Source organism: Lepisosteus platostomus, chromosome 4 (genome assembly GCF_059453375.1).
Source record: "Lepisosteus platostomus isolate fLepPlt1 chromosome 4, fLepPlt1.hap1, whole genome shotgun sequence".
In the NCBI taxonomy this organism is placed as follows: domain Eukaryota; kingdom Metazoa; phylum Chordata; class Actinopteri; order Semionotiformes; family Lepisosteidae; genus Lepisosteus; species Lepisosteus platostomus.
Genome location: NC_142614.1, coordinates 19,844,270 through 19,857,047, shown reverse-complemented (window position 1 = coordinate 19,857,047; position 12,778 = coordinate 19,844,270). Strand labels below are relative to the sequence as shown.

Here is a 12,778-nt window from a genome sequence, read left to right as displayed (position 1 = left end):
GCACACGCGTGTCGTAGGAGCTGCAACTAAACGTCACTGCGTTGTCTAGACATCTGGGATGAACTAGGGTTTTGAAAGATTAATGCTTATCCATTATTTCCCACTTCTTCATTACGAATTTATTTCTTTAATTCTAACTATCCAACCGATATCCAACAGATTTAATTCCGTTAATTTTCAATATAGAAAGAGTGAAGATTGACAATAACTTCCTTATATTGGGGAACCAATATGAGTTATAAAGCATGTAAGAACAATTTTATCTGGGGTATATTTAGGAAGAAAACGTATGCTATCCTGAGGAGAATATTCTATTACAACGTTTGTTTGTTTGTTTGTTTGTTTGTTTGTTTGTTTGTTTGTTTGTTTTCGAAAACATGCATTGAAATAAATCCTAGTAAGAGAACAGAACGTCAATTCAAAATTTTACATACTGTAATATTTATCCAACTTTCTCGTTGCAAAATGAACTCATTTAAACTAAATATGATCATGTTGTACCGTGTTTTATTCCTGTTTTTATTCTATTTCTTTTTAATGAGTTTTATAATTGTATTTATATATTGGCTTTAACAACATGGCCAGGTAGCTTGTTATATAGACAATATGGTACAGTAGGTACTTATACTGTATATGCAAATATATTGTAAAGCTTGGCATGAAAAAAAAAGACAGTAAGTTTTTTTTTTCAGGAGTTGAGAAATTCTTGGAATCTTGTTATGTGATGATGCTGACTTTATAGGCTTTTCCAACTGTCATATACAGTAGACAGTCTGTGTGACGGCGTGTGACAGTCTGATGCTGAACCAACCAAGATAAGTTAATTTTCTTAAGGAATGCTCCTTCTCTGCCCATTTATTTCTTAGATTATTTACATGGGGTAAAGGCAGTACTTATAGGGCTCTTACTTCTGAAGACAGCCAAGAAATCCACATTCACACCAGACTAAACATCTTACTGTTACTCAGCTTGCAAGATGCTGTCCTTATAATGTTAACTGCACAAAGACTGCAAATAAACCTTACCTTAGGCATGCTGGGTTGGTGTTGCCTCAGCATCACCAGTTACAGGACAACTCTCTGATTTTGTAATGGGTCTTGATTTTTTGGTCTTAAATTATCAGACAGTCATAATTCTATTTCAACAAGATAATTAATAACCCTAACAAAACTTATAAAGGTACTTCTGCATTATGTAAATAAATGTAGCTTATTTTTCAAGCATTTTAACAAATGTAGGAAAGCTTCCCATATTGCCTTTCCTGCCCTTATCTTGCCTTTATAAACTGGATTGTTTTCTTTAAAATAGAGCTTTATTGCCATTAGTAACATGTACTGGTACAATGGAATTCTTACTTAAAGAAAGTCTCTTGATTGTTAAAAAAAGTGTAAAACACAAAGTGCAGACAGTGCATCAAGACAATGTACAAATAAACAGTAGACAATGTAGAAGTAAACAAGTAAGCAGTCAAATGTAAACAATGCAGACATGTAAAAGATTACTGCAGCTGTGCAATAAATAAAATTACAGTGAGGTAGATGATGTAGATGTGGTCCGGGGGGCATGGCCAAATGTGTTCACCAATTGCACTGCATGTGGATAGAAGCTATTGAAGAATCTGGTGGTAAGTGTCTGTATGCTCATGTATCTCTTTCCCGAGGGCAGTGGGGTGAAGAGCTCATGCCCATGGTGGTGACTGTCCTCTGTGATGTTCAGAATTCTACCATGGCAGTGGTCCTCATAGAGCTGTTTAATCTGATTAATAAGACCACAGCCGATGATCTTCTGGGCCAGGTTCACCATTTTCTGCAGTGTCTTTCTCTCTCTCGAGAAGAGGTGTTGCCGTACCACACAGTGATCCCATTGATGAGAATGCTCTCGATGGTGCAGCAGTAGAAGTTCACCAACACAGGTACTGGCATCCCCCATCGCTTGAGGCACCTCAGGAAATAGAGGCGCTGCTGAGCCTTCTTCAAGATAATGTCCATGTTCACAGTCCAGGATAGGTCATTAGAAATGTGAATTCCTAAAAACCTAAAGCTGGTGACTGTTTCCACTTCCGTTTCATGAATACTGAGTGGGCTGTGAGTGTGCGGCCTGTGTCTCCGAAAGTCCACAATTAGTTTTTTTTATTTTACTCACGTTCAAGTCCAGGTTATTGTTATGACACCACCTCAGTAGCTGTATGACTTCATCCTTGTAAGTGGACTTGTCATCATCACTGATCAGGCCTATTATAGTGGTGTCATCCGCAAACTTAATGATGCCATTGTTGCTGTGTCTTTCTGTGCAGTCGTGATTGAATAGAGAGTACAACATTGGACTCAGACAGCAGCCTTGTGGTGTTCCAGTGCTCTGGGTGAGTGGTGATGATGTTTTATTACCTACCTGTACCACCTGTGGCCTCCCGATTAGAAGGTCCAGCAGCCAGTTGCAGACAGAGTTGCACAGACCTACAGTAATCCCCTGAGTTTTGTCACCAGTTGGCTGGGTATGATTGAATTGAATGCTGAACTGTAGTCCACAAACAGCATTCTCACATATGAGAATCATCGAAAAGAGAAAAGATTAATTATTTCAGAATTTATCAGTGAATGTCACTGTCCATTACTCTGAGCAATGTTTTAAGCTTCAGATAATTTCACAGCGTATTCACTCAAACTGCCCTCACCTTGACTGCATTCCAGTGCAGAATTTTGTAATACAGTAATACAATTATTGTTTAATAAACTGTTTCTTATCAGTTAACAATTGCCTGTTGTCAACAAAATGAAAATAATATGAAATGAATAGGATTTTTGAAAGAAAATAAATAAAGTAAATAGTTCTGTACCAAGAAAAACTTGACTTTTAGTTACTTTTGCCAAAAATGTTTTAGTAAAGCCCTCCATCTAGTGGTAGAAGATAGGTATTAAAAATCTATATTTGTAATGACTTTGCAATGCCCTTTCCCTAAGGATTTTGCTTGCATGGATTATTTCAAGGGCTGGGCTCACAATTCCAAGCAAACTTCATAGGCCAACAAAGCATTCCAAATGTAGACCTACGTCCATATACATAAAAGGCTAGGTGTAACTGAAAGTGATCCTACAGAACTTTCCTGAATACTGTACTTTAGGTGCCAGTATGAGTAAAGCTTATGGGTTTCACAGGATCAAAGTGATATACATTATTAGGAACAATTTACATCTCCAGTCAAAACCTCAAAACATTATCTAATATTTTATTGGCATTTTGCTTGGTAATCACCAAAACAAAAACAAGGATAACAAATGAAGTACATTCTGTAGCCCAGGATGAGGGTAACTGTAGAAAAAAGGGTTTGGGTTGGAGTTACCATCTTCTTACTTTTTAGTTTGCTTTTTACTGTTTTGCTCATGGAGCAAAATTACAATGCTTATTATTGTTATTCAACATCCGATGTCTAGTTCTCAGTAGGACTAACAGTACGGTTTGGATTTGAAAAACCTTCTCCGTAGCTGCTTCCTATATTGCAATCACAAAATAAAGAAACTGCACTCTGGCAAAAAGTTTGAAAATGTTTTTTTCAGCTGTTCTTTTTTCTGGAGGTTAAGGTTTTGTAGGTCACCCTTGGTCGTGGTGCGCTGAAGTGTCCAGTTCTTTTGCCCTCTTTGGAAATTGAGGAATTCAAGAGTGAGTTACTGTATGTGATCGCTGCATTGTGACAAATCAGACCAAGGAGTGATGACCACTGGAATTCACTCATTATTCCCACAAAACTAAATGTCATATCATTAGTACTCCAAGATCTGCAATTTAGGTGGAATAATCCTGGTGTTTTGTATACAAAATTCAGTGCCACTAGTGTCACTCTGAATATGAAGGCAAGATCTGAGAATTAATGTCACTGCTGTGTAGTTGGTCTGCTAGAATATAATGGCATTACATCCTTTTGGAATGTAAAATGGTATAAACAGTAAATGCAAGGCATTATAAAATTATAGGGCTACCTAAACTAATTTAGATATATGGACTACAAAACACAACATTGGCCAAAAGCATAGTATTCTCTTCATTTTGTATTTGTTCTTAAGGACTATAATTTAGTTTTCTCAGCATTGATTACAATGGTTTGAAAATGAAAGCTCATTTAAACAAAGGCAGAATTTTAAAAGGGCTGTTAAACTCAGATCCTGGAGGTACAGTACACAGGCATCTCTGTCCTTTCCCCCGAGTTTTCACTCCATCAGTCTCTAGTAATTTATTTAAATGTAAAACGTCAGTACTTTTACCTAGACCTAAAAAAGATTTTAAGCTCTCTAACACGAATAAACTGCATGTTTTATATCTTTACATGGCTTTAAAACATATATCTTGGAGAGACACGTTTTGATCAATTCAATTAACCTTTGGAACAAAGACCTAGGAAAGACTGTGGCTGTGTTTCACAGATTTATATTTCAATAATGTTTATATCCAAAAAGTGACAACATTGTTTAGAAATACATTCTTAAACAGCACCACATTTGCTCTTTAAAAACAAAACAAATTATTCTCGTTTTAACTCAAGAAACCATTATAGCACCGCCACCTACTGATAATAATTCGCAATGCTATTGAAAGCCTAAGAAATAATGATACAAGTGATCAGGGTTGAGCGGCGCTCTCTGCTGCTGAAGATGCACAGTCCAAAAAGTTATCCTATCAGACCTCAGAATGAAAACGTTAGCAAAACATTTCGGACCCAGACAATTAAAAAATAAAAGACAGGAGGTATATTATACCCCAGTAGTTTCATACGTGAATTATTCAAAATGAGTTAAATGGAAGATTCTTCAGAATCACTTAGCCTTAATTAAAAATAATAATAATAATAATTTCAACAATCGCACATTTTTGTTATGTTTCGTGTTTAACAATCAATAGTAATACGTGCCTCACTTCGTTATGTCATAGATTTGCACGAACATTCGATGTATTCAGTATGACATTATTTGGAAAAAAATATGAATAAGCAATTAAACTCAATCAATTCAACCTCATCTACCACCCCTCATAGGAACACTAAGGAATGTAAAATGGAGCCCCCAAAATTACCCAGTCTACAGTATATGCAAAAGCATGAAAAATAAAAAAATGTTTTCACATTAATAAAATTAAAACATTAATATAAATTACACTTGTTTCAAAATGGAAAATCTTGGAGTAAGATAAATTGTAAAAATAACTGAAATATAATACTAATGCTGCCAAAAAAGTCTGTTAAAAGAACATTTTGAATTAAATCACATTATTTAGTGGCAACTGATTTCCGTTCTAAAGGCTACAGTACTGTACAGAATATGCTGATGTAATGTTAGCAGGTAAACGTTCCTGTACTGTCAACTGACACCATTCATGGAGAAGAAAACCACTCAGTTATTTACCAAAAAAGAATGTAACAAACGAAATGTGTTAGATTATCTATACTTGTCCTTGAAATTTACGTGAGGTCACCAACAAATCGAACACCAAAACAAACTAAACATAACAGATGACATCAGCTCGTACAATTTCAATTCCTGGATGGCAGTTGAGTGCTAATCCGACTTCCATCCCGGATTTCTCAAACTAAAACAAGGGACAGGCTGGCAACTAGACAACAACACCGGATTGAGGAAATTGAGGAGGGCAAACCATGTGCAAAACAAACTTGTTTAAAGCCGAAAAGCATGCAACCTGATGTTCACATCTAGACAATCTAAGCAGCTAGACGTCGTTTTCGCAAGTGCTCTCTGCACTGGACTGGACCAGCAGCCCATACAGCAGTTCTACAACAACAGCAAAGAGAAAAGGACTTATTTTTATTTCTCAGCCATGCAGCCCTTATCGTTGACAGTGTTTTTTGTGCTGCTGATGCGGGAGGTGAGCGCTTGGAGCGCCAATGTGAAATACGCAGTCGACTGCCCGGAGCGGTGCAATGTGGAGCAGTGTCCCGGGACCCAGCGCTGCAAACGGACCGTGCTGGACGACTGCGGTTGCTGTCACGTGTGTGCAGCGGGCCGAGGAGAACTCTGTTACCGTACGGTGTCAGGGATGCACGGGGTGAAATGCGGACTCGGGCTATTTTGTGACTTCTACAAGGAAGAGGACGATTTCGGGGATGAATATGGCATATGTAAAGGTACAGTGCTAGACATGAAGCACCTGCTGATCGCCGCTGGAGAATTTATGTAGTTTATATACAGGATATAGAGTGAAATTGAATATAGTAAAAATCTACATATTTGATGTTCTCTGTATATTTGAAATAGCGTACTTGGTAATTTGTTGTGATTAAAGTGTGTACAATACTGTGTTGCATATAATCTTTTTTTTATGGAAGGGACATTGCGTATGAGTATGTGCTTTTTCCATTGCTACTACAGAAACATGCAAAAGCAAGAAAAATGTAAAGAAAATATACATTGTTTAATAGAATATATACTTTTAATTTTTGTAGAATTGTACTAATTATTGTGTGAGAACAAAGATCTGTCTCTATTCCCAGAATTGGCATCGTATCCCATTTATAAGGAGAGACTCAAATCTTATCTGTGAGAGTTAAATTCAAATCCCGTTTTAAATGTGTTTGCTACCTACTGTATATAGCTGGCTTTGATTCACGCATATCCTTTAAATTGCTACAGGGACGGAGGAGGGACTTACAGTATGTCTGTAATTCTTAACGCAGAAATAATCTTATAAGAATCGGCATTTAAGAAACTAAGATAATTGCAGGTTGTCTCTAAATGAAGTTCGGAAATTTGTAGTCACTTTCTTAAGATTAATATAAAGTATTTAACCGCTTACATATCCAAGTGTTCATCATATCAATATTTTATGGAATAGAATGCCAGTTAGTTACATCAACCATGACACTGTGGCACTGTAGACTTTATTTTCCGCCTTAACAAGTCATCCCTTTCTATGTCATGTGTGGGTATTAACAAAAACTAAAAACTAGGAAGAGCAACGTTTTTATAAAAACCTCCATACTTGGAATAAGATTCTACTTTTTTGTTTTTTGAAAGCTCGAGTTATTTTTTCAATAAAAAGGTAGCTCATTTGAAAACAGAATCTCTTATAACTATCAGAATTCAATAGAGTATTCCAGATGATGATTAGATATTATTTGACGATATCATTTTTTTCTAAAACATTTTTGTAGAGTCAAGTCTATTTTTTTAGTAGTACAAGGAAAGACTCGAGCAAGAGAATGTTTAAGCACTTATTTATGTTTTTGAGCGCAAAAGCTGTTTTAAGAACATTACACTCACACTCGTTTTTTTAGACAATCATTTAATTGCATTAGTTGCTGTTAGGGATCATGGTAGAAAATCTTCATTAGTTTCTGAATATCGTGAAATTGAATGATTGTTCCGTGAACAATATACATTTCAAAATGACTTGAGTCCTACAGCAAAATAGTTCAGGCTATAACAAGCAAAAATGAATTTCTGGTTTGCGAATCTCAATACAATTTCCCGTTATGGAAGTATGGAAGTCAGGAGGTAATTTACTGCATAAGTGTGTACTGTACTCCAGGGTGACTTTTATCATTTTGTATTTTGCAATACAAAAAATAACAATAGTTATGTTTTTTCTAGCAATGAAATACCCTGTATACTAATATATATAATTTGAAAGTAAAAGTATTTTGATATATATACAGTACATGTTTCACATAGACATTCCTGTTTTTTTTATTTGGGGGGGGGGGGGGGGTTGGCGACTTTTTACTGCGCCCCGCTAAAAACTCAAATGTTAAAAGAGTAGTTTAAATTAAGTCGGCCAATTCACAGTTCACAGTTCAATTTAGCTGTTCTTAATAAAAAATTGAATTGTTAATGATTGCACAGTGGAAACGAGGATCCAGATACTGGAGCAGATGAAATACAAAACGGAATAGTTACACTGTTTCAAAGTATTACACTTGTGTCAGTCACATCAGGAATTTGGGGTTTGCACATTTTTTAAGAGGTCTGTCTACAGTAGTTAAATTGAGAAAAATAATGTTTTACACCTAAAACATACTATAAACTAGCCTGCCAGAAAGTATTCAATTAACAAATTATGTATAGAGGGGACTTATTTTGTATTTATTTTTCATCAGTGAGAGCCCTGAGTTCCATCATTTTCAAAGTATTGAACAGATTGCTTTGCATAGAGGACTTGTACATGAAAATCACAATTATGACATACAAATACAGTATGTTCTGTGTTTTTTTTAAAAAGCAATGCAAATAAGGTGGAGACCTACAGTTAGTTCCTTTTATTTCATTTTTTTGGCATTTGTAAGTACTGTAGATTCTCAATTGTCTCTTTGAACAATCACATGATTTTAATGCAGATCAGATGTTTGTTTGAAGTCATTCTTCTTTTCACTGATTTAATTATTCCTGGACACTAAATTATTATTTTTTCCTTTGCCAGATGTACAGTTCCCTGTACAGTCTGTTATTATTTTTTTTCAACATCCTTTGGCAAGACTAACTATTTTATCCAATATTTATGGTATTCTTACCGGATAAGGTGGAATTAAAACCTGTCCTTTTTCTAAGCACCTAATTAAGCTCGGTATTAGTGCTAAGTGATTTTTTGTTACTTGTTTAATCATGTTTCTTGAACTGGTAGGTGTTGTGAAAGCGGATGCTTTGTTTTATTAAGCAATTTCAGTAACTTGCTAAAAGCTCATACTAATCTTTACTTCTGGAGCTATATATATATTTTGCTGAGGCATGCTTAATGCTGAAGACTTTAGGGTTTTCCAGGTAACAGATTCACAGTATTAAGTCATTTTTTACAGATTTCTAGTATTCTGATATTAATTATTTTGCAAATTGTCTTTGTGGGATTTTGTGTTTGAAGACAAATGTTTACAGTATATAACGTTGTTAACACAACACATAAGGAAACAACATTATTGGATTTTGTTTACAAAAAAATGTATTTCCTGTCTAATTGTTGCAAAAACAACTAAAGGGTTCACAGGTATTACAGTCAAATTAGATAAATACTAGGTGTAGCTGTCAACAGGAATATACTAGTCATGTACACAAAACGAAAGAAACTTCATAGAATACCTGTTTTTTTAGGGTAAGGCTAGTAATCACTATAAACTAGTATAGTATAAATATACCAATTATATGGTGTTAATAAATTCACAAGATACATTTTAATTAACGAACAGAAATGTGCAAAACAAACTTGTTTTAAGCCGAAAAGCATGCAACCCGATGTTCACATCTGGACAATCTATGCAGCTAGACATCATTTTTTGCACTGGACTGGACCAGCAGCCGATAAAAGCAGGTTTACAACAATAGCAAAGAGAACATTTTTGTTTTGCTCCAGAACACACTAACCTGGTAGTTCGGTATTTATTCATTACCAGTTTTGTTTCTTACAATAGGTTAGTACTTTTATGTTAAACTCATAACAACAAAAAATGACTGTAGAGTAAGGTAGAATCATACAATTTAACAGCAAGGTGATGTCATCAGAAATGTCTGTTATTTCTATGAGTTCAGTTTGAGGTCCTATTGGACTTCCAGCTGTTCCAATGTTCCTGCATGCACTGAGATATAATGATCCTCAATTTGTTTAATCTTTTCTTTCCAACAGAGTGTTTATATGGAACCTATGGTTTGGAATGCCGTAAAAAGTGCAGCTGTAAGGCTGGAGGCATCTGTGACAGGGAAACTGGACAATGTCTGAAATTTAAATTTTTAGCAATGCTGGCTGCAAAGCAAGCTAACAGACTCAAGCTGATGCCACAGACAGGTAGGAGCACTTTGTTATTCATGTTAGCATGAATAAAAACATTACGATTTGACATATAAAGGTTGAAACAGTTATCCATTATGTGTGGAGCCCTAAGGCTTGAATGAAAATAGCAAAGTCGTGTATATTTTCTTATGGATTCAAGACTCTATGTAGAAAATGAATGCCTTAATAATTGCTTTAGGATAATTGTTGGCCAGTGAGATTAGTTACTGCATGTTTGTTTTAAAATACTTGTTGCAGACCTGAAGTATTGAATAGTATCACTATGGTGATTAGATTCAGTAGAATAATTTGTTGCTTGCCTAACTGTTGGTTCAGTCCATTTTTTTCTTATATTCAATGGTCCCCAAGTATTACTTTATCTGAATGCCAAAAGGTCATGTCTTTGCTGTATCTTAACATTTAATAGGCTAAACCAGGAAATCATATTTAAAGATCCATTTTATATCTGTTTGTGTCTTTTATCATGCAATTTCCTTCACTTTAACATAGGTGAAAGTAAGTAAAGGGACAACCTGAGTACTCAAAGTATTTTAATAAAATATCCTAATTAGTATTAGTATAGTAAATTGTACAGGCTGTGGGACCTTTATGACTCATTGCATTTGACTAAACTCTTCACTACAAATGCAATGCAGCAAACCAAAAGATTTATGTTTCTATTATCTTTTGTGGCTGTAGCTTTAGGAGTTACACATGTGCTGTTAATCTACTGAACTGATTGGGTTTCAGAGTTATGTAGTATCACTTCATAGTTTTCTTAAAGTCAATTTCTGTATTCTACATTAAGCTCTATCATTTGAGTAATTATGTTCTAAAACATGAACATAAAACATTGAATAAATACATTATGTACTAAATCATGAAAATTAATACAAGTTTAGATGTCTATAACAAAACATGTAACACCAACTGTTTATATTATCTTAATGTAGTATATAAAATATTATCACTATGCCTTATGGTTAAATTTTTCGTATACCTTTTTTTTATAGAGAATGATATGGGATCTGGTGACAGTGACAGCGATCTCCATGAGGATTTGTTAAAGGAGAAAACAGCACAATCTGCAGTTGAAAAATGGCTAAATCCCCGCTGACATTTTCATTCAGTACATAGCTTATTCAGTTTAAATGTAGCAAATTAATAAGTTAAAAAAATCTATTTTGTTATGTTCATGACAATAATGGCTATTCTTGAGATGTTTTATATATAAAATGTCTGGAAAACTGGGATTTTGACTCCTACTGTATTTGTAATCGCTTTTGTGAAAAATCTTCATTTTCATCCTTTCTTCTCTTTTTCGGAAATATATATATGAACAACACATGTAGAGATGTAGATTTATAGTATTGTGCTTGTGTAGATGGCTTTAAAGAAGGAAATGGCCTTATCTGATTTGTTGTTTTCAAATAATGTTAATATTTATGCCTATATTTTTAAGGGGTTTGTAGATTTAGAGGTTGCAATATGTGTTTAAAAACACTTAATTCTGTTGTGTAGTAGATAAAGGCACTATACTATGTATTACACTCACATATATTGTACTTGGGTTATTGTCCAGATGATCTGTTTTGCTTTCTTAAAAATGTAGGGATGCAGAGCTGCTGTTGTTCCTTGACTCCCTAAGTAGTTTTGCATGGCAGGGCTCTATTGCTAAAAAATTGTGCTGTATTGTGACTTTAAACATTCCTAAGTGGGAACTCCGGCATTCTTTTGCTATAACTCATCCCTTTGAATGTAGCACTGTTTTTAATCAAACATGGTTTCCCATGTCATATTTCTTGTTTCCCTTTTCAATTCCCAAAATGAAAAGAGAATCACACCATCGCTAAAACATCTCATTGATGAACCAGACTGAGGTAGAGAGAGCTGTCATCCAATGATACCTGCAAAAGTAATCAAGATGCCTCCTCTTATCAGCATTGCTTCCTACAAATAAAAGGAGATATGATGACAAGTGAGCAGACCACATTCGAGATAACCTTTTTGAAAACCTTTTTGAAACTGTTGTCTTGTTTTGCCAGTGTAATGTATAAATTCAGAATAAAATAGTTTGATTTTAAACCTGAGTGTCACTTTAAGCATGTTATACTTGCATTGTCTGCTCACACACAATATAGTGCTAGTCGGTTTTTGGAAAATCTTCAAGAATTAATGTGTATTCTTAAAGTCATAAAATGCAAATGTATGCTGTATTACTTTCTGAAATAAACTCCAGTTTTTTCACTCATCGTTGCAAAACCAAACTGGCTTTTCTCTAGTGAAACAATGCTTTGGCTGTTCACATCAAGGTTTGTAACTCCATAACTGTATGCTAATAAGATGGCTAAACTCCCATTTGTAATGATAATGAATCAACATCATCATCAAGATGAGAAAGATGATGACAGTAATTTGATTTGCACAAAATAGTGCTTTTCCAATGTACTCCCATGTCTCATGTCTCATGTGTGTCTTAAAGGGTTCCTACAGTATAATAAAGAGATTCTGGTACTATTCAGCAGTTTTAGTAGTTTATGTCTTAAAAAACAAAAATGTATTTAAACATAATTTTGGGGAAATCTATTTAACATATGGTGTTTTAAATTTAAAGGTGTAATCCTGATGAAATGTTGAAATACACCCTCCTTTCTGCTTCATGTAACTCAATCTCTGGTTCTCTTGTTCAGAATTAATCATAACTTTAAGCAGCTCTTTCTTTTATTATGTTTGAAGTTCAAGAAAACAAGATTTCAAAACATATACTGTAGGTTGGCAATTCTAAAACATGGGGGCTTTTAAAATGTTATTTCCTTCTTGCTTGTGGTCTACTGTTTTTGTCTACATCCAGGCTTCTTTCCAAAATAGCTAAATTTAGATTTTAAGCAATCCTCAGCTCAATAAACTATATGGTAATTTCTCATCTGCAGTTTTTTTTTAACAGACTATTGTGCATTCCTTTATACAATAGTCTTTAGTAAGTCCTAGAAATCTTTAACTAAAGAATCCTTTTAGTGAGAACTGGAGC

The 12,778-nt window shown here is 34.6% G+C and overlaps 1 protein-coding gene across 1 annotated transcript; it reads left to right on the top strand.

The window, feature by feature from the left end:
- Nucleotides 1-5,571: 5,571 nt before the first annotated feature.
- esm1 (endothelial cell-specific molecule 1) lies at nucleotides 5,572-11,835 on the top strand. Its single transcript, XM_088628897.1, has 3 exons — nucleotides 5,572-6,124; nucleotides 9,607-9,765; nucleotides 10,764-11,835. Exons 1-3 carry the CDS (start codon nucleotides 5,683-5,685, stop codon nucleotides 10,865-10,867), a joined length of 705 nt encoding a protein of 234 aa, XP_088485023.1. The 5' UTR covers nucleotides 5,572-5,682; the 3' UTR covers nucleotides 10,868-11,835.
- Nucleotides 11,836-12,778: the final 943 nt, after the last annotated feature.

What these genes read in the sequence shown, in the direction of transcription:
- esm1 (XM_088628897.1), top strand. Translation starts at nt 5,683, where the DNA reads ATGTTCACATCTAGACAATCTAAGCAGCTAGACGTCGTTTTCGCAAGT. An exon ending in TGAATATGGCATATGTAAAG is followed by an intron (nt 6,125 to 9,606) that starts GTACAGTGCTAG and finishes TCTTTCCAACAG; the next exon opens with AGTGTTTATATGGAACCTAT. An exon ending in CAAGCTGATGCCACAGACAG is followed by an intron (nt 9,766 to 10,763) that starts GTAGGAGCACTT and finishes TTTTTTTTATAG; the next exon opens with AGAATGATATGGGATCTGGT.